This window comes from Mustela erminea, chromosome X (assembly GCF_009829155.1).
Source record: "Mustela erminea isolate mMusErm1 chromosome X, mMusErm1.Pri, whole genome shotgun sequence".
Taxonomy (NCBI): domain Eukaryota; kingdom Metazoa; phylum Chordata; class Mammalia; order Carnivora; family Mustelidae; genus Mustela; species Mustela erminea.
In genome coordinates this window covers 58,303,983-58,326,773 of record NC_045635.1, presented here as the reverse complement: position 1 = coordinate 58,326,773, position 22,791 = coordinate 58,303,983, and the positions used below count along the sequence as shown (strand labels likewise).

General features: G+C 40.7%; 1 protein-coding gene across 1 annotated transcript; it reads right to left on the bottom strand.

The window, feature by feature from the left end:
* Positions 1–13,460: 13,460 nt before the first annotated feature.
* Positions 13,461–20,567, bottom strand: AWAT1 (acyl-CoA wax alcohol acyltransferase 1). Its single transcript, XM_032331170.1, has 7 exons — positions 20,419–20,567; positions 19,393–19,500; positions 19,052–19,122; positions 17,758–17,962; positions 16,914–17,085; positions 15,198–15,397; positions 13,461–14,989 (listed from the first exon to the last, which is right to left on the bottom strand). Exons 1-7 carry the CDS (start codon positions 20,492–20,494, stop codon positions 14,835–14,837), a joined length of 987 nt encoding a protein of 328 aa, XP_032187061.1. The 5' UTR covers positions 20,495–20,567; the 3' UTR covers positions 13,461–14,834.
* Between the last annotated feature and the right edge of the window lie 2,224 nt (positions 20,568–22,791).

The window sequence follows — 22,791 nt, the reverse complement described above, 5'->3', positions numbered from 1 at the left end:
ATTGTCTATATCAGTCACCCGGCATTTATTGTCTTTTGAAATTATATTATTATTGCTATTTAACTCTTTATGTATGTTTGCTTTGAGTTCCCTACTGTAAACTCCTTGAGCTACTGTGATAGGAGAAAAGAGGATAGGATTAAAATCAGAAGAGCCAAGTTGGAGCCCTGATTATGAAAGAGGGGCTTAGGTGTGTTACTTGGGTGAATCTTTGTGTTATAATTTCATCACCCATAAAATGAGGATCATAATCCCAGCTTTAAGTATTTCAGATTGTGGTAAGGCTCTGCAAATCTAGAGAGCTAGCCAAATATAAACAGTTGTTATTCTACCACCCCATTTGCTTAATAAATGATGCTTAATAAACATTTGCTGAATGATTACATGTCAATAATTCAACTTAGTGTTTCTGTTCCTGGGCATAGTTCCATGTTAAGAGGCCACAGGAACCCCAAGAAACCTAAAGATCTAAGGGTACTTTAGGAACAGTGGAGATAGGGAGGGCATTGAAAAGACATTGTGAAGGAAAGTGGGCCTGTTCAGCATCTCTCATATCCCCCTACATTGGTTACTCACTAGTTGGCCTACCCTAAAGCCAATGTGGATGTGGAGAGGAGGAGAAGATGATACATTTGAGATTTCACTTTCCTCACGTATTCTACTACTTCATCTCATAATCCCCAGTTAGGCCAAATGCTTCACCCGGGGTGCATCTAGGACTTTACTCTCCTTCACTGATGTGATGAAAGCCGGCATTTTGGTGAAAAAGGTGATGAGAAGTAGTAGAGAGAACAAGCAGCTTGAGTCCGATAACCAGACTTGGCTTCTTCAATCTGCTGCTGGTTAGCTGCATGATCTCAGACAAGTTACTTAATCTCTTTGGGATTCAGTTTCCTCGTTGGCAAACTTGGGATAGGGATACTCATTTAGCAGGGCTGTTGTGAAGTGTCAATGGAGTAAAAGATGAAGAAACATCATTTAGAATTCCTGTGAGTGGGAACCCCTTTTCAATAGTTCTCAACTTTAGTGTAGTTGGATGAGGAACCAGAATTCTAGATTTGGTTTTGGTGCTGCTTGGAAGTGATAGTTAAGATCACGACAAACCCTGAACCCTTGAGTGTGAGAAGCAGAAGGCTAAAAACTGATTACTGAGAAATGGCCACAGTGATGAACTGGGAGGAAAGATATTGAAAATTTGGCATAGCCTCAAGGGAGAAGAGAGTTTCAAAGACAGGGCCTTATAAAAGTTATTTTTAAAAAATCTTTGAATGAAAGGAAAGCAAAGAAAAATCAAGGAAGTAAGCAACAGTGAATGTGTAAGAGAATTCATGGAAGATAATCTCTCAGAAAGATAATTAAAAAAATACTTAATTCCTTGCCAGCTTGCATACAAAAGCTATTAGCCAATGACATTAACTAAAGAGGCCAATCTCAAATAGTTTTTGTAATCAAGATCTGTTTACCTGTATTTACATCCCTCCTTCCCTTTTAGTTCCTACATGACTTTGCCTCTTTCCAAAGATTTCAGAATCAGCCACTGAATGAGCTACTTGCCATAACCTACAGACATTATATTTCTTGTATGAGCTGAGCTGTGGTTTGTCACCAAAAGGGAGTATGAAAATACTCGAGTACAACCAAAGAGTGAGTCTGTCTATTAGGGCACCTTGGTGTATGTTTGATTGCCAGAGTTTATGTATTTTGGTCCCAAAGTGGGAAGGAGACAAATTATTTTTCCTTAAGTCAAAGGGTAAATTATTAAAATGTGAGAACTCTTTGAGACAAATAAGAAGGTAAAATCCTTTTGGGGGATGGCTGGCTATTACTGTACATTTTGTACCACAGTTCAAGGCTCTAGTCATGCTTTTGGAACTACTGATGGGAAGAAGCAAGCAGATGTAGTTGGAAAAACTAAAGAGATAAATCAACTAATGCCATCTCAGAGCATTATAATTCTGGCACCTGTTCAATTTATTTACTTCTTACTGATATTTAACTTACTGCTCATTGTAAGCCTCATCCCCTTTACTACACCAATAACTATCTCCAATGTGAATAAAATGTATCTTTTTACACACTCTGATCTTGCTGGATTTCTTTCAGAAGGTAGCCATTGCTCTGGTTCTTTGAAAATGTAAGCTAGTTTGATTTTTATGACTTTCTGTCTTTATTCATTTCTCCCCTGCAGTTTCCCAAAGCACATATTCTGGGACAGTAATACATATTACTAAGTTTTTAAAGGGTTGGTTTAGAAGGGAGGGTCCAACCTAGTGACATAGGCAGACCCTGAACTCACTTCCTCCCATGGAAATCTACACTTACATATAGAGCATTTCCTCCTGAAGAAGAACTGGGAGCTGGCTGAACAACTTCAGCACAGCAAAGGATAGAGGGACCACACAGAAAATGGCAGGAGAGATTGGGATACAGCAATGCTGCAAACTGCAGTGGATAAGGATAGCACTGAGGAAACTGTGCATAGATTTGCCTGTCCTCAGGCACAGAAAAAAAGCCTCGGTTTAAAGGGTAGCTAGACTATAAGTGAACTAATGCTAGAACATCCCCTAAACAGTAAGAGAACTACTGGAACTCTCTCCAGGGTTGGAGATGCTGGTGAGCACCATTGTTTATTTCCCCCCTCCACCTTGATACTGCAAAGTAGAATAGTGTCTGGGCATTTTAATCAGACTGCTGCCTTGATGAGACCAGGGACCCTAGCCCACAACAGCTCCAGTCATTTCCCCAAGGTGGCCTCCCCTACTCTTAAGTGCCTGAGCTCCAGTTTTCTCACCAAGGTTGCCTCAGTGTGGTGTATACCAGGACACCCCTGGAATGTGTCCACTACAACACCAGCCATCTCACCTAGGTGGCATGGGTACAAAGCTCTCTAGGACATTCCAGCTTTTTGCCCACTTCAGCTGCAGCCAATGTGCTAAGGCAGGCCCTACGTGGAGCATCCTGGAAACCCCCTCCCACCTGTGTCCACATCATCTCCAGCTGTTCTACAAGGACAGTACCAGCGAAGAGTGCCAGTGAAGTGAAGTGAAGTACCAGTGAAGTACTTCACTGTACTTCAGTGTACAGACAGTACCAGTGAAGGACTCCCAGCTTGTGCCTGCTAACCTGGGGAAAGAAACATCCATGTCCAGGAAACAAAGAGAATCCCAAACAAGATGAACCCAATCAGGTACACACTAAGATGTATAATAATTAAAATATCAAAGATTAAAAATAAGGAGAAATAGGGATGCCTGGTTGGCTCAGTCAGTTAAGTGTCTGCCCTCAGCTCAGATTATGATCCCAGGGTCCTGGGATTGAGTTCTGCGTTGGGCTCCTCAGTCAGTGGGGAACCTGCTTCTCCCTCTCCCTCTGGCTGCTGCTCCCCCTGCTTCTGCTCTCTCTCTTTCTCTGACAAAAAAATCTTTAAAAAATTTGAGAGAATCTTAAAACAGTAAAAGAAAAGCAGCTAGTTGCATATAAGGGAACTTGCACAAGGCTATCAGATTATTTTCCATCAGAAACCTTGAAGGTCAGAAAGAAGTGGCATGATACATTCAAAGTGCTGAAAATAAAAAACCCTACAACCAAGAATACTCTACCTGGCAAGGTTATCATTCAGAATTAGAAGAGAGATAAAGAGTTTCCCAGACAAAAAAAAATTAAAGGAGTTCATCACCACTAAACCAGCCTTAAAAGAAGTATTAAAGGGGGATGCCTGGGTGGCTCAGTGGGTTAAAGCTTCTGCCTTCGGCTCAGGTCATGATCTCAGGGTCCTGGGATCGAGCCCCACATCAGGCTCTCTGCTCGGCAGGGAGCCTGCTTCCTCCTCCTCTCTCTCTCTCTGCCTGTCTCTCTGCCTACTTGGGATCTCTGTCAAATAAATAAATAAAATCTTAAAAAAAGAAGTGTTAAAGGGACCTCTTTAAGCAGAAAGAAAGGTAATAACTAGAAATAAGAAATTTATAAAAGGAAAACTTATCATAAGTAAAAGCAATCTTATAATAAAGGTAGTAAACTAATCACTTATGAAGCTAGTATGAAGGTTAAAAGATAAGAGTAGTAAAATCAGTTATATAAAAAATTAGTCAAGGGACTCACAAAATAAAAAGATGGGAATTATGATAACATATACATAAAACATGGAAGAGGAGAGTACAAACATAGTGCTTTGAGATTGTGTTCAAACCTAAGTGACCATCAACTTAACATAAAAAGTTATATACGTAAGATGATATATATGAACCTCATGGTAATCACAAACTAAAATTAAAATAGATACACACAAAAAAGGGAAAGGAATTCAAGCGTAATAGTAAAGAAAGACATTAATCACAAGGTAAGAGAGCAAGAGAAGAAAGGAACAGAGAACTACAAAACAATCAGAAACCTATGAACAAAATGGCAAAAAATGCATACCTATCAATAATTACTAGATGTAAATGGTCTAAATGCTTCAATCAATAGACATAGGGGGACTGAATGGATGAAAAAAAAGACTCAACTATATGTTGCCTACAAGAGAATCACTTCAGACCTAAATACTATAAACTGAAAGTGAAAGAATAGAAAAAAAATACCATGCAAATGGAAATGAAAAAACAAATGAACAAACAAACTCGGATAGCAATACTTTAATCAGACAAAATAGACTTTAAAACAAAGATTGTAATGAGAGACAAAGAGGGGCATTACACAAAGATAAAAGGATAAGTCCAACAAGAGGATATAATAATTGTAAATATCTATGCATCCAACATAGGAGTACCTAAATATATAAAGTAAATATTAACAGACATAAAGGGAGAGATTAACAATAATATAATAATAGGGGACTATAACACTTTACTTATATCAATGGATAGATCATTCAGAAAGAAAACCAATAAGGAAACAGTGGCTCTGAATGACACAGTAAACTATATGGACTTAACAGATATATGTAGAACATTACATTAAAAAAAAGCAGAATATACATTCTCTTTTCTTTCTTAATTTTAAAATTTTATTTTAATTTAATTTAATTTTTAAAAATTTTTATTTAAATTCTAGTTAGTTAAATACATTCTTTTCAAGCTCATGTGGAACATTATCCAGGATAGATCACATATTAGGCCACAAAACAATATTTAAAAATTTAAGAGATTGAAATCATATCAGACATCTTTCCAAACACAATGGTATGAAATTAGAAATCAACCACAAGAAAAAAACTTGAGAAAACACAAACATATGGAGGCTAAACAACATGCAATCACACAACCGTTGGGTCAATGAAAAAATCAGAGGAAATTTAAAACTTCCTGGAGATAAATGAGAATGGAAACAAAATGGTATAAAATTTGGGGGATGCAGCAAAAGTAATTCCTTTTTGAAAAAAAAATTAAAGAAAGAGAGAGAGCACAAGTTTAAGTTTGGAGAGAGGCAGAGGGAGAGAGAAAGAATCTTAAGCAGGCATGGAATATCACTGATGAACAGGCATGGAGCTTGACACAGGGCTTGGTCCCAAGACACTGAGATCATGACCTGAGCTGAAATCAAGAGTCAGATGCTTAACCAACTGAGCCACAAGGTGCCTCACAAAAGCAGTTCTAAGACAAGTTTATAATGCTATAGGCCTACCTCAAGAAACAAGAAAGATCTCAAATAAACATTGTAACCTGTATGTAATTGATGAATTGTATGATGATGAATTGTATGTAAGTGATGAATCCCTAAATTCTACCCTTGAAACAATTATTACACCATATTAAGTAACTGGAACTTAAACAAAAACTTAAAACTAAAAACAGAAAAAATTAGTTTTTAAAACTTTAATGATAAAAGTAATTCAGAATTTTTCAGATGTGGAGTTTTTCCTCCTACCTTTTTGAGTTTTATTTCTAATTCACTTTTAGACAGTTATGCCAGCTCTGCTGGTTTGACACTATCTTCACAAATTAAAAATGAAAAAAAAAACCCCAAAGTTTGAATACAAAAATGTTTAAAGATTCATAGAAGGTTGTAAAAACCATCTCTGGTTTACCAAAATTGCCAATATGTGAAGGATCAGTAACAAACAGCTTTTGTTTTTTTAAAAGATTTAATTTTTTTATTTGAGAGAGAGAGAGAGTGAGCAAGCAGGGGAGAGGGGCAGAGGGAGAGGGAGAAATAGACTTCAAGCTGAGGAAGAGTCAAGCCTGATCAGGCTTGGCTCAAGCTTACGACCCCCATATCTTAACTCCAACATCAGGACCCAAGCCTAAATCAAGAGTCAGATGGCCAACCGATTGAGACACCCAGGCGTCCTACTAACAAAATTGCTTTTGAATCAGTTGTTGACTCTTTCTGTTTCTCTGCTATCTTCTCCTCTGCAAAGCTTATCCCTGCCTACTCTGGGGCTGGATCTTCTTGGATAAATTAGAGCCCTGATAGGTTTTCTTGGACACCTCAGGTATTTACTAACTTATACACTTCATTCAACAATATTTATTGATCACCCATTATGTGCTAGGCACAGGGGGAACATAAGTCAGACACCTACCCTGTCCTCAAGAAGTCTATTGGATGTGTATTCAAGCACAGTCAACAGTTACTAATGTCGATTTACTATGTAGCAAGCATTGTCAAATGCAGACATTATAAAGCTTTCCAATGTGAAGGAGAAATGATGATGTTAGGCTACAAGAGACTCTCCATAATGAGTACAAGGCAGTTGAAAGATTTAAATTATATATATAAGACACATCTTCTTTACCCATTCATCTGTTGAAGAGCATCTTGGCTCTTCCCACAGTTTGGCTATTGTGGACATTGCTGCTATGAACATTGGGGTCCATATGGCCTTTCTTTTCACTACATCTGTATCTTTGGGATAAATACCCAGTAGTGTAATTGCTGGATCATAGGGTAGTTCTATTTTTAACTTTTTGAGGAACTTCCACATTGTTTTCCAAAGTGGCTGGACCAGCTTACATTCCCACCAACAGTGTAAGAGGGTTCCCCTTTCTCCACATCCTCTCCAACATTTGTTGTTTCTTGTCTTGTCAATTTTTGCCATTCTAACTGGTGTAAGGAGGTATCTCACTGTGGTTTTGATTTGAATTTCCCTGATGACTAATGATGATGAACATTTTTTCGTGTGTCCATGTACAGAATGGAATATTATTCAGCCATCAGAAAGGATGAATACCCAACATTTTCGTCAACATGGATGGAATGGGAGGAGATTATGCTGAGTGAAATAAGTCAAACAGAAAAAGACAATTATCATATGGTTTCACGTATTTGTGGAACCTAAGGAATAGCATGGAGGACATTAGGAGAAGGAAGGGAAAAATAAAGGTGAGGGGTAATTGGAAGGGGAGATGAACCATGAAAGACTGTGGATTCCAGGAATCAAACTGAGGGTTTTAGAGGGGAGAAGGCGAGGGGATGGGTGAGCCTGGTGATGGGTATTAAGGAGGGCATGTATTGCATGGGGCACTGGGTGTTATATGCAAACACTGAATCATGGAACACTACATCAAAAACTAATGATGGGTGGGATTATGGACATTGGGGAGGGTATGTGCTTTGGTGAGTGCTGTGAAGTGTGTAAACCAACATGGGGGCTTAAGTGGGTTTAAATGAAACAAAATGGGATTGGGATTGGGAGGGAGACAAACCATAAGTGACTCTTGATCTCACAAAATAAACTGAGGGTTGCTGGGGGGAGGGGGTTTGGGAGAAGGGGGTGGGATTATGGACATTGGGGAGGGTATGTGCTTTGGTGAGTGCTGTAAAGTGTGTGAACCTGGTGATTCACAGACCTGTACCCCTGGGGATAAAAATATATGTTTATAAAAAATAAAAAATTATATTAAAAAAAACTAATGATGTACTGTATAGTGACATAATATAATCAAAAAATTATTTTAAAAAGAAATATTTAAATTGTTTAAGATAAATTAGGTCCTTGGTTTTGAAAAGTTGCTTAAGTCCATAATAAATATGAAAAAAATCATATACTGTTAATCCTGTTTTTGTACTTGAGTTCTTTCAGAAAGTACTTTAATGTGTTACAAAAACTTACTATGGGAAAACCAGTTTTTAAATCAGAAGTAAGCCAAGCAATATGTAATGGACTCTGACAGTATCTTACCCAATACCTATTATCCCAATCTTCCTTACTAAGAGAACCCCAATTTTGTTTGGGGCAGCAGTAAATCCAACCTCCCAAATGTATACCTCAGGACGGCTACATGACCTAGCTCTAGCCAATGAGATTTAAGAGAAATCTACTGGGTGGGGTTTCTAGAAGTGCTATTGTTTTCCTAATAAAGGAAAACAATTCAGTTTACTAGATCCTTTTTACCCCTTTATTCCTGTGTAGAACACAGACAAGATGCTTAGAAATTGAGCAGCTATTTTACAACCATAAAGACATAAAATACACACTAAAAAATTTGTGAAGCAGAAAGCTGTAAGGATTATCTTGTGCAACTGAACCCATCCTTGGGCTGGCTACATTGAGTTTTGTTTTGTTTAAAAAAAAAAAACCCAAAACAGAAACACCCGGAGTTGCCTGGGTGGCTCAGTGGGTTAAGCGTCTGCCCTCTGCTCAGGTCATGATCCCAGAATCCTGGGATCGAATCCTGCATTGCACTCCCTGCTCAGCCAGGAGTCCACTTCTCCCTTTGCCCCTCCCCCACCGCTTGTGCTCACACATACACTCTCTCTCTCTCTTTCTCCCTTTCTCTCTCAAACAAATAAATAAAATCTTTAAAACAAAACAAAATAAAAGATACCTCTTTTGTTGAGCCACCACAAAAGGGTTTCTGTCACATAGTGTGGTCCTAACTGATACACTCTACCTCAAAAGGGAAAGGTTTGCATGGAAAATATTTTCATTTTTATTAGGAGACTAAGAAAAAGTCTTTCTTTTGATTTGAAAAGAAATGAAATTTCCTGCAAAATAAAAGTTCTTTTCTTTTCTTGATCCATATCTCTCTGTGGTGGAGAGTAGGATATTTAGAGGAGCAGGAAATACAAGCTAACTCCTGCCCTTTGATCAAATGAGATTCAAGATACTATATTTTGTTTTCTAGAGCAGTGTCTCTTAAAATGTGTCATAGCACAATAGGTTTTTGAGATGTACCTCAGGAAAAAAGAAAAGAAAAAAACTTTTTTTGGTCAACAAATTTGATAGATATTGAATATAGAACCCTTTCCTCTTAGAAACTTTCCTCTTAGAAACTCTTAGGCATTATGATGTTACAAGCTCTGGATAAATCCTGTAGTACAAAAAATTGGCTTAGCATTGTTTGACCCAACCCTTTAATAAGGTATTTTTTAATTGAAGTATAGTTGACATATGTTGTTAAATTAGTTTCAGGTGTACAACATAGTGATTCAATAATTCTCTATATTATGCAATGCTCACCACAATAGATGTAGCTACCATCTCTCACTATACAAAATTATTGACTGTATTCCCTATGCTATATTTTCATCCATGTAACTTATTTATTTTATAACTGGAAATTTGTACCTCTTAATTCCCTTCATCTGTTTCACTGATTCCTCATTCCTCCTGGTAACTGCAAGTTTGTTCTCTGTATTTGTTTGTTCATTTCTTCTGTTTTTTTTTTTTGTGTGTGTGTGTGTTTTAGAATCCACAGATAAGTGAAATGATATGGCATTTGTCTTACTCTGTCTGACTCATTTTATTTAACATAATATACTCTAGGCCCATCCATGTTGTCACAAATGGCAAGATTTCACTCTTGTTTATGGTTGAGTAATGTTCCATTCTATATATGCCACCTTTTTATCCTCTCATCTTTCAATGGACACTTAGGTTGCTTACATATCTTGGCTATTCTAAATAATGCTGCAATAAACATAGGGGGTAATGTATCTTTTCTAATTAGAGTTTTTGTTTTCTTGGGGTGAATACCCAGTAGTGGAATTACTGGGTCATGTAATATTTCTGTTTTCCATAGTGACTGCACCAATTGACATTCCCACAAACTGTGCACAAGGGCTCCCCTTTTCGCACATCCTTGCCAACACTTTTTTTTCGCTTTGAGTATAGTTGACACACAATGTTGCATTATATAATGAATTCAAATACTGAATTGTAGTTGTGAATGATTCATGTGCACTTGAAAAGAAAGTATAATTCCTTGTCCTAATCATTAAGTTCTTATCACTTGACAGTCTAGCCCACATTGTTTACTGTATTATTCAGCTCCATACTTTTTAAAGGTTAGTTTTTTTGTTTACTTGATTTGTCATATTCTAACAGCTGAATGTTGAAGTCTCCAATCACACTATATGGGAGACCTTTGATATATGAGAAATTCCAAAGCACATACTGAAAGACCATATGATTTTCATCCATAAATGCAGAGAAAGTATGACTGAAAATGTCCTCCTTTACACCCTTGATGGGGTTAATCATAAGTGAAGACTGACAAAATCGAGTTTTCATTAGTAGAGTCAATAAAAGCCTTTGGAAGAATGCAGCAAGGGGTTATTAATTCTGCCTGGTGAAGGCTTCACTAAGAAGGTGGTATTTGATGTGGGCTTAAAAGATGAATATGCTTTACTATGTAGAGAGGACATGTGCAAAGGCAAAGAAATGTTAAATTATCCAGAAAACATGAAGTAGTCCAGTTTACTACTTTAGACCATGATAGGGAGTGACTGGAAATTCAGAGGGGTCAGAGTATGAGGGGTCTTTGTTGTACTTCATGATGGACCTATTTTGTATGGGGAAGCATTGAACTCTCAGACTGTAAATACGGATCTTCTCTCTTTGGGGCAGTGCTCTGGCTATCACTCCAGTACCCTGCTCACTTTCTGCCTCCAGAATTTCCTCTGAAGGTCCCTGTACATTTGGCCCACTAGGATCACCAGCCTGGCCACTCTTTGTAAATGTCTCTTGCTACCCTCACAATCCATGATTAAGTCTTACTGATTAGTTCCTTTGATGATCACTTCATACAAAGTTAATGTGACATCCAGAGTGAGGAGCAAAACCTTAGAGTATCAGAGTATCAAAAAAGTATTCAGGGAGGGAGGAAGAGAGATAGGGAGAGCAAGAGATTGCATTGTGGCATAGAGGCTGAGGGTGAAGAGAAAAGATATGGGGGGAATGAATTTTCAAGAAAGAGCATGCAGTTGATGCTAATAAGAAAGCAAAGGCTTACACTGGAATACTTTGTTTTTGTTTTTGTTTTACTCTTTTAGGTATAGCCTCATTCCCATGTGTGCCCTTGAGATTCTTTTCTGAAAAAAATCTGCCGTAGTTTGCTCTTCCTGGACAACCCAAAGAGGTGAGGAAAATTCAAATCCAATTTCCTCTTTTATTCAGTTACCTTTTGCTTACCTCTTATGAGGTTTTGACCCATTCAATTAGACCTGTGACTCCCACCATGGCTTCTCCCAATCTGATAGGGTCCCAAATCAGATCAGCCACTTTCTCTGTATTACCATATCAAGGGGTTTTTGAGCCCTTATCTTGTAGACCAGCTTGCAAGATTGTATTTAGAGAAACACTAAATGTTCCATGGAATGGTAATAGGTGTTATTTGAAACAAGGGTTCCACTGTCAGGTAAGTTTGGGAAATACTAAATACTCCCTCTTGGATAGTCACCAATGCCCATTAGTGTAGTGAAGATTCTGAAAATATTTCAGTAAATACATCTATTTAGCTTTGCTTAATCCAGCATCTCCTACAGTTATTTAACCACATAATCATTTTTTTCTATGCAATATTTATTAACATCCATGGAACATTAATGGTACCCAGAACATAATTCAGGATATGCTGGTAGAAGCACTGTAGGAGAAAAAAAAAAGGATTTCAAAGCAGAGGACTAATAAGTCAGGTTTAAGCATTAGTAAGAGCACTCTGGCACCAGTGTGATGAATGGATGATTAGAAAGGACTCTAGTAGAAGAAGTGGCAATTGTCTAGAAATTTTGGTGAGGGCTTTGACTAGGTTGTGACAGTGTAGAAGGGAAGAAGACACAATGGATTAATATTAAGGTGGTAAAATTAACAGGATTTGGTGATAAGATGCGAGATTGGGAGGGGGAAGATGTTTCATCTGCTCTTGGTTATGTTGATGTTAAAGTGTTTGTTAGAGATTGATAAATTGGATATATTGGTTTTGAGGGTAATTACTTATGAGAGAAATCTGGGTTAGAAATGAATATTTCAGACTGAAACAGTATAAAGTGAGAATAGGTGGGACCCCAACAAAACTGGATATTTAAGAAGTATGAAATAAGAAAAGTAAAAAAAGCTAACCTAAACCCAAGGCACCTGGGTGGTTCAGTCGTTAAGCGTCTGCCTTCAGTTCAGGTCATGATCCTGGGGTCCTGGGATTGAGCCCCACATCAGGCTTCCTGCTCAGCGGGAGGCCTGCTTCTCTTTCTCCCTCTCCCTCTCCCCCTGCTTGTTTTCCCTCTCTCACTGTGTCTCTCTCTGTCAAATAAATAAATAAAGTCTTTTAAAAAATAAAATAAAATAAAATTTCCTCCCTTTTCACTTTATTGAGATAGAACTGATGTTTAACATTGTGTGAGTTCAAGGTATGTGATTTGATATACATATATATTGCAAAATGACTACAATACAAGGTTAGTTAAAATATCCATCACCTCACATAATTACAATTTTTTGTGGTGAGAACACCTAAGATCTACTTTCTTAGCGATTTTCAAGTATATAATACATCATTGTTAATTGTAGTCATCATATGGTACATTAGATCCACAGAAGTTATTCATATTATAACTAGAAATTTGTACCCATTGGCATTGGCCAACGTTGCCCCATTTCCCCTATCCCCTAGGCCCTGGCAATCACCATTCTATTCACTGTTTTTATAAATTTGACCTTTTTTTTTCTTTTAGATTTCACATGTAAGTGAGATCATACAGTTCCTGTCTTTCTTTGTCCAACTTATTTCACTTAGCATAATGCCCTCAAGGTCCATCCGTGTTGTTGCAGATGGCAAGATTTCCTTCTTTTTAATGATGAATATTATTCCATTATATTCCGCATCTTATTTATTCATTCATCTTCAGTGGACACTTGGGCTGTTTCAATGTCTTTGCTATTGTGAATGATGCTGCAAAGAATATGGAGGTGCAGATATCTCTTTGAAATAATGATTTCATTTCCTACAGATACCCACATATGGGATTGCTGGATCACATGATAGTTCTATTTTCAATTTTTTGAGGAACTTCCATCTGTTTTCCATAGTGGCTGTACCAATTTACATTACCACCAGTAGCGCATGAGGATTTGTTTTACTCCAGGTAAATGTTTGCCAACATTTATCTTTTGTCTTTTTGATAGTAGTATTTCTAACAGTTATGAGGTTATATCTCATTGTGGTTTTAAGTTTCATTTCCTTCATGATTAGTGATGTTGAGCATCTTTTTTATGTACCTATTGGCCATTTGGATGTCTTCTTTGGAAAAACGTCTATTTAAGTCCTCTGCCCACTTTAAAATCGGATTATTTGTTTTTTGGCTATTGAGTTGAATGAGTTTTTAAATGGCCTATTAACTCTTGTTCCCTTGCTACATTTTTTTTTTTACTATAGTTGACACATAATATTATGTTAGTTTCAGGTGTACTACCTTTGTTGTGTTATTAAATGTGACTTTTGTTGGTTGCCTTGTGAAGGAAGAGACAGCTGTGTTTTTATTTATTCTTTTAAAATCAGCTTTAAGAAAATCTTTTAAGCAGGACTTAGTAAGACTTTAAAATATAGATATAAAGTGGATTTCCCATCATAGACTTGGGATGGTAGCAAAAACCTTGGGGTTGTGGTGCAGAGCATCCTGAGGACAAAGTGACTTAAGTGAAATGCCTCTGCCAACTGAAAAGTAATCCTGAGTAAGTTGCCCATGATTTATCTGAAAGGTATGCTTGTAGGCTTGCAACACTTGTTAGTGTTGTGGAGAGGAGGGAAGCCTTTATATTTGGAGACTCCAGATTACCACACAAAAATCTGTACATGAATGCTTGTAGCAGTGTTAACCATAGCAGTCCAAAAGTGGAAACAACCCGAAAGTCCTTCAACTGGTTGACTGGATGACAACTGTTGTGTATATGTGCAATGGGATATTTTTCAGCCATAAAAAGAATGAAGTAGGGATACACGCCACAACATGGATGAGCCTTGAAAACATGAAGCTAAGAGAAATAAGCCAGTCCTAAAAAACCCATGTAGTCTCTGATTCCATTTATATGAAATGTCCAAAAATGGCAAATCCACAGAAATGGAAAGTTGATTAGTGTTTGCTAGTGGCTGGGAGAGATGAAGGAATGGGGAGTGACCGCTAATGTGTATTGGCTTTCTTATTTGGGGTGCTGAACAATGTTCTAAAACTAGTGGTAGTGGTTGCACAACTCTGTGAATATACTAAGTACTACTGAATTTTACGCTTTAAACAGGTTAAACTTACGGAATGCAAAAAAATCCCAATTAAAATATGCATTATGACTGACTAGCAACAACAACCACCAGAGTGGGGGCTACTTGGGCTGTTTGGCTGTCATTTGAGTCCTTCGAGACCTGGGGGTTAGGCTTAGGAAGGAAGCATGTGCGTGCTTAGCATGCCCATGGCTGGACCTGAGGGGCCTCAGGATGCTCCCTTTCGTGGAATGACTGAGTGAAGCTCCCTGGGACAGCAACTATGAGGGCTTTGGACAAGGAAAGAATTCTTAATGTCCTCCCCTACTACACATAGCCTTCCCTTATCTCCTTTTCTCCCCCTCTTGGTTAGCAGTAAATGAGTTTCCTCTCCAAGGCACACTTTTTTGGGCATGCAAGCTCATTCAGTCACAGGAAAAGCAGCTTTTGGGTCTCTGAGCAGCCATACTGGGTCTTGTGCCGGTCAAAGAGTTTGCACAGGGCATCCATATAGAGTGCATGGTATTTGTCCACCACTTCCTGGCTTGGTTTTTCAATTTTGGGCACCAGCAAAGGCTCCCCAACTGGAGATGGGAAGAGAGAAGGAGCAAGTTTTAGATCTTCTCTTCCTTTAACCTTCTTCTTCCCTGGGCCGGATCCACTCACTTGCCAAGTCCACTCCCAGATTCTCCCTCTCTGCTTCCCTTTTCTTTGGTGGGGGTGGGATGGGGAGGGTTGAGGTCGAGGTCAGGAAAGAGCTGAGGTGGTCTTGGGGCTGAAAGCAGCACTTACCTACAGTGACAATAGGCAGCGAGTAAGGCAGAAGCCCACTGGTGCCTGGGTAGAAGCCTCTTCCATAAAAGACGCAGAAATAGAAACCAAAGATTCTGCGGAAGCAGCTCTGGAACTTGTACATCCAGCTGTCCTTATGGAATTGCACCTGGTCATATACCTCAGTTTCTCCAAATGTGAAGGTCGGGACCAGATGAGCCCTGAAGGAAAACCCCAATTTATTTTTCAAACATGGGCTAGACTGAGAACCACTCAGGAAGAACATTTGCTCCTGGCCAGGGTCCCAGCTACATAAAATCCCTGAAACATAAAGGATTTCTTCTTGCACCAAACAGGGCTCCCATATTGACTCTCTCTCATCTTGAAATGTTCAAGTCCGGTGAGAATGCTGTCTCTGGTCCAGGATCACAAGGGTGAGATATGGGGGTGGAGGGAAGGAAGAGGGTTTTGGGCAGAGATCCCCAGAGACCTGTATCATGTTAAGAAAAGTTTCCAGAAAGTGTCATGCAGGGAAATATCTGACTCTGTTTCTACTAGTAGGAAGCATAGGGATGACGATAATATCACACAGACACATATATTATGATATGCCCATCCCCCACAGGAAATATGAATAAAGTATTCTGTCCTTTGAGATTACAGAAGAGAAAATTTGTGTCCCTCTCGGGCCATAGGTAGAGAATCAGGCTCCTGAAGTCCTCTTGTGAGAGGAGAGTAGAGAGCATGGCCTCTCTTATACAAATCTTTATGAGTTACTAGGCATCTCTCTGCATTCTGATATATGTTGCCTTCTTGGATCCTTACAGCAGAGACAGTACAGGGCACAGTAGGGGGTGGTGGTATTTTCTTTATCTTACAGATCCACAAGCCCAGGTTCTGAGAGGGAAAGTTCACTGGGCAGTCGGTGATTGGCACGACCTGGGCTAGAACACAGGATTCCTTCCTCCCTGCTCAGAACTCTCTCCCCTACATTAGGTTCCAAACTGACGAACCGGCCACTCAGGCAAGGTCCTTGGATGAACTGCTTTTCTCTGAGTTTGTAATAAGACAATTACCTCTGTGTTCAGTGGCCCGGCCTCCTGACATCATGGTGCACCCCACAGCTCCCATCTTGGCACCTGCTCTTTACCTCCTACCTTTACCCCTCAGTTAGAGTGGGTAATGATTATCTACCACTTATTGTGTGACAGACATATTTGTTGTCTTATTTAAACCCCACAAGGACCCTATGGAGGAGGTACAATTATTAGAGCCGCATTATGAAAAGGAAAACCCCAAGACTCAGAATGGTTAAGTAATCTGTCTCAGAACGCACAGTAAGTTATGGAACCAGGGTTTCAAATCAAGGTCCCTGACTTCAGATTCTGTGCACATACTCACCATACTGTACAACCTGCCCCTTGCATTTACATTAACAAACAGATACAGATATTGATATTGCTAGAGATGATGTGGGCATCATCTGTATATATTTGGGAGCCCTAGCCAAGCCCCATGATAATGAATCTGGGCTTCTGGTTTGGCTTTCCAAGAACTAGTCTGGCTAGTTGAGAAGGAGTGGATGACAGTAAACCTTTTAAAAACGCTATGGTCATCTCCCTTGTGCGCTAGTAAGTTCCAAGAGGGCAAGACTCATGTCTGAGTCATTTTGACATCATGTAACAGGTGATGCTGCTCAGAGAAGGCCATGCCCCCTGCCCTGGGAGGAACACTCACCCATGCTGGAGGGCTGTGCGCACAAACCCCTTGCGCTTCTGGAGGATGAGGGTGGTAGTGTTGGGCACACTTTGAAGGGCCTCTCCCACCCCTCCTACCACGATGCCCACAAGGTTGCCAGTGCCGTGGCTCAGCAGGTAGTCAATTGCTGGCTGACTCACGGAGCATACACCTAAGAGGTCAAGGAGCAGAAAGAGGAGCAATATAAGGAGGGGTGTAAATGGCTGAGAGAGAACACCCTCTGCTCTACTCCCCATTGGCCTGTCTATACACCCTGTGTTCCTGTAAGTCTCGGAAGGAAAATCAATGAGATGGGGACAAGGGTGGGGAGAAAAGGGCAAACCCAACATGTTTCACTTGGAGGCAATATCTCCACTTCATAGGAAGCACTAGGTTGAAACTATAGTGGGAAGATTTCCAGTGGAATAACCAGAAGGACTTTCTGAATCTCAACTATAATCTTACTCTTTTCTTTTCCTCTGTTGCCCCTAAATAGCAAAAGTTATTCTTTACTGAGCATATACTCTGTGGCAGACACTATAGCGAATGCTTTCCTTGTATGCTCTCCTTTAACTCTCACACCAAATCTGAGGTTGGTCTGTTATCGTCAGCCTCACCTTACAGATGAGGAAAGTGAGATGGGTAGCTTGCTCAAGACCACACAGTAGGTGGCAGAGCTGGGACTCAAACCCAAACAGTTTAGTTCCAGAACATAGGCTTTTAACTACTATGCTCTGATGGGAATGGGTGAGAGGTGGTTGAGAGGTGGGGACGAGCCTTGAAAAGGTGTGTCTCCCAGCAGAAAAAATGGGTCAGAAGCTCCAGTAAGTATGCTCCGAAGTACCTTTGGCCATGAGGTACTCCCTGACAAAGGGGATCTTGAAGAACCAGGACAGTGTGGCCAGGTGGGGAGTGATGCCTGGAAAGATCTTTGAGAAGCCTGTGGCTTCAGTGCAGAAGTTGCAGAAGGCTCCAAAGGTCAAGAGACCATGAGGGTGAACCCCCATGAGGTAGTTGTGCTCCGGCGACAAGTCTTTAGTCTTCTGGATCTGCAGTCATGGAGAGAAGTGCCAGATGTGGTGGAATGAGAGCACGTGAAGAAACAAGGCTGAAGATGTTTCAGGGATCAGGGTGTTCTCTAAAGCAGAGCTGACCTTCTTTCCTTCCTTCCTTCCTTCCTTCCTTCCTTCCTTCCTTCCTTCCTTCCTTCTTTCCAAGATTTTATGTATTTATTGGACAGAGAGAGACAATGCAAGCAGGGGGAGTGGGAGAGGAAGAAGCAGACTTACCATGGAGCAGGGAGCCGACACAGGTCTCAATCCCAGGACCCTAGGGTCATGACCAGACTGAGCCACCTAGGTGCCCCTAAAGCAGAGCTTTTCAACTGCTAGGCCATGAGCGCGTTTCAGGGGGCCAAGATATGGGTCTCCTCAGCCCCTGGAAAACTGGGGAGGATCCGGGCCAGCTAGAACTGCTGGACCTCTTCCCCATGGCTGGCTGCAAGTAGTTTTGGCTATTTGGCTCAGTGCGCCTTACGCATGGTATCGGCAAGCTCTGGTCTAAAAATTGGGGCAGTGTTAGTTGTCTACTCCAGAGAATGCTCTGAGGATCAGCATAGCAGTACAATTCTACATTGTCTTCCTGTTATTTTCTCCTCCCAAACCCCTTCCAGTTTCTGCCTGAGTGTCTGCCATTGGACTTGAAAACCCTGCCAAAATATCACCACATCTGTGAAGCTTTTCCTTACCCCTCCTCTGAACTACTTGTGTACTCATACCAAACTATAAATACATACTTGTCTGTCCTTCTCATTAGATGGGAGCACCTTGCTGACAGATAACATCCTACTCACTTCTCTGTACCTCTAACATGTGGTAGAGTAGGCTTTCAATCAATGTCTGTTAAACTGAACTGTATTTGCGTTTCTGTCTGTGTCATCTGGTAGGTCATGCTAAAGGCGTCCAAAGTATGCTGGCAGAGCAGCGAGTCCCCAGCTGCAATGTCAGGTTTTGAAGTATGTCAAGGCTGCACTGAGACTTCTCTGGTAGTCTTGTTTTCCTTATGGACAACCCTAGTTATTTGGCATAAATGCCTAATATCTTGGGAACTGTGGGGGATGCTGGGAAAGAGACACTTACCGTAATGGGGAAATAGTCCCTGATGTGGGTCCAGGCACACCAGTTCCTTACCCAGGCTGAACGCCTGCCTCCTGAGACAGAAATATCAGTGGGGGATGGTGTCTGTGTGTGGCAACCCCATCCCTCCCACTCTCTCGGGGCTTTCTTAACAGCATGGAGGGGCCATGGCTCTGCTAGAGAGGTAGAAAAGGAAGAGATCCCAAGACAGTCCTGGCTGGCCTAGGTCCTGTGACTCTGAGAACTTGGATGAGAGGCCTGTGGCATGGTGAGTGGGACTCCCTGGTCATAGGTTAAGCTGGAACATTCTTAGGCCGTGTTCTCTCTAGGTCTGTGGGTCTTACCTTGCTCTGGAGTCTTCCAATCCAGGAAAAGCCAGGTAAAGTAAAGCACTGGCAGTGGCCACAAGGATGTAAACAGCAAGGAAATGAATAATGGCTGCAAGATCCAAACTGATGAGGGAGCAGGTCAGGTCAGAATTGTGCTGCCAACAGAACTTGCCCAGGTACACCCCCCTTAAGAGCCCTCCAAACTACTCAAGGCTCTGGTCATGGCCTTCTGTACAGTCCAGCTTCTGCCCGTCCAGCATCCATGTCTGCTTGTCCTTCAAATATTTCCTTTATCATCTGCCATACACCAGCCCTATTTCTAATTCCCCATCATCGCTGTCCACTCACCATCCCTCTACTCCTGCTCCCTGCCTGCCACCAGCACAAGCAGGCAGGCGAGTGGCAGGTAGAGGGATAAGCAGGCTCCCCGCTGAGCAGAGAGCCTGGGTTAGGGCTCCATCCCAGGACCTTGGGATCTTGACCTGAGCCGAAGACAGACACTTACCAGACTGATCCACCCAGGTACCCCCCGCCCCATTTACCATTCTTATCCTCTTGCTCATTCACCATTCCTTTCATTATCACTATCTCCCTACATGGTACCACCCCACCCCCTCCCAGAACGGAAAACTCTATGGTTTAAACACAGGCTGTACTTCTCCAAGTCCGTAATTCTAATGCTTCTTCTGCTCCACTCCCGATGCTTCCTTATGCTTATGGGTGTATCATGCCTATTCCTTGGGCCTCATTTCCCCTTTCCAGATTGTGAGGGTTAAGAAATGGCTGAAATTAGCTAGATCTATTCATATCCATCATGACCCCGTTCTACTCCTCTTTCTGTTCTCACCACCACTTGTGGCTCTATCTCTTCCTTCTCCAGGACACTGGTAAGACTCAAGACTCCTTGACTTTACTCTGTAATACCATCTGAGATGATCAAAAGTTAGACATGAGACTTCCCATGAGCATGAAATTCACCCCAGATCTGGCCCTGGCCTCTGACTTTGGCTTCTTGCCGTGCACTGTAGGATCGGTACTCACATATGGCAAGGTAGCTCAAGGGCCATTGCAGAAGTATCAGACTCTGGAAGTGCGTAGGCTGCTTGAAACAAGGCATGTTGCTCAGGAGCCCGGGGAAGACAAAGATCCCAGAACACTCTTCCAAACAATGGTGCCACCAGCCTCTTGAAGCTTGCTGGATAGTGAGTGTATATGGTCAGGAGGATTTTCACGTGCCCTTTTCCTTCTTTGTCCTGCCCCACACCTACAACCCACTGCAAGAGGCAGGCTTTGGAGTACCAAGGACTGCCCTATCAGGTGTGAGCCCTGGGCCCTGGCCATTTGCCATTTGACTCTTTCCTGAGATTATTAAGACATCAGGATGAAGAAAGGTAAGAAGGACTGCCATCTAGTCCTAGGAACTCAAAGAGCGAAAGAAGGGAAATACCTTTCACAGGCCACTCTCTGAGACTACAGGGGTTGTGATCTCAAGGAGGTGGCTAGTGGGGAGGAAGCTCTGGGGGGTTTGTGGGGTGGGGGAGGACCTAAGATTAGCTTTTTGTTGAGACTATTGCCCTCAGACAGTCTGGCTTGGGATGTCCCCCTCTTTTAACTAGCTACTACAAAAATTTCCAAATACACACAAAACTAGGCAATGCAACAAATTTTTATCTTTCTGTTTATCTTTTTTGTTCATCTTCAATAATTACTAATATTTTGCTATACTTGTTCCATATATTGCCCCGATTTTTTTTCTTGGAGTATCTTAGAGCAATTCTAAGATACATGTCATTTCACCCCTAAATACTTCACTGTACATACAAAAATAGGAATGTTTTCTTCCAAAGTGATGCCACTATTACCCTTAACAAATTTTGTAATTCTTGAATAATACCTCATATCTAGTCCCCATTCAAATGTCTTTTTACAGTTGGTTGATTTGAATCAGGATCCAAAGTAGGATTACTGATTGTATTTGAAAGTTATGTCCCTTAATTCTCTCTTTCTTTAATTTTTTTTGGACTTTTAAAAATTTATTTGGTAGACAGAGACACCGTGAGAGAGGGAACAGAAGCAGGAAGAGTACCTCCAGTATTCCAGGAGGAGTGGGCAAGGGAGAAGCAGGCTCCCCGCTATCCCAGGCAGGACTCGATCCCAGGACCCCAGTATCATGACCTGAGCTGAAGGCAACTGCCTAACGACTGAGCCACCCAGGCACTCCTCTCTCTTTTTAATTTTTCATTACAAAATAAAACAGAGATACAGAAAACCAGCTAAAATAAATGTATGGCTTAATAAATTATTAGAAGACTAATACCTTGCAGCCACCCCTATATCAAGAAATAAAACCCCAGAAGACTCTCATGTGTCCCATTTCAGTCATAACCTCTTCTTCCTCCACAAATAACCATTATCCTAACTTTTTTTTTTCTTTTTCAAAATTGCTTTGGCTAGCTGGGTTCTTTGTGGTTCCATATAAGTTTTAAGGTTGTTTATTCCAGTTCTGTGAAAAATGCTGTTGGTATTTTGATAGGAATTGAATTAAATCTATAGATAGCTTTGGATAGTTTAGACATTTTTAAAAAGATTTTATTTATTTGAGAGAGAGCGAGAAAAAGTGAGAGAGAGCATGAAATCGGGGTGAGGGGCAGAGGGAGAAGCAGACTCCCCACTGAGCAGGGAGTCTGATGAGGGGCCTGATCCCGGGACTCCAGGATCTTGACTTGAGCCAGAGGCAGATGCCTAACCAACTGAGCCACCCTATTCTAACATTTAAGGTAATCTTTTCTTTGCATTTTTATGACTTTATTACCATAGTCTTACCCATTAAAAGAATTGATAGGTTTCTAGGGACGGCTGGGTAGTTCAGTCGGTTAAGTGTCTGCCTTTGACTCAGGTCATGATCCCAGTGTCCTGGGATTGAGTTCCACACTGGGTTCCTTGCTCGGCAGGTGCCGAGCCTGCGTCTCCCTCTGCCTGCCACTCTGCCTGCTTGTGCTCTCTCTTTCTCTCTGACAAATTAATACGTAAAATCTTAAAAAAAAAAAAGAAAGAATTGATATGTTCCTTAAATTTTCCTTTAAAAACTCTTTATTTTGCTCATATCAAGGAGATCATATGATAGTTGTCTTTCTCTGCTTGACTTATTTCGCTAAGCATGATACGCTCTAGTTCCATCCAATAAAAAAAAAATAAAAAATAAATTAAATATTAAAAAAAAATGGCATAAAAAAAAAAAACTCTTTATTTTGGAAAGTTTTAGACTTATGGGAGAGTTGCCAAGAGAGTGTGGAGTCCCTGTACCCTTCGCCCAGCTTACACTTATGTTAACATCTTATGTAACCAAGGTAAAGATATCACAGGTAAGAAACCAATACTGGTACATTGCTGTTAACATCGGAGTTCATTTGAATT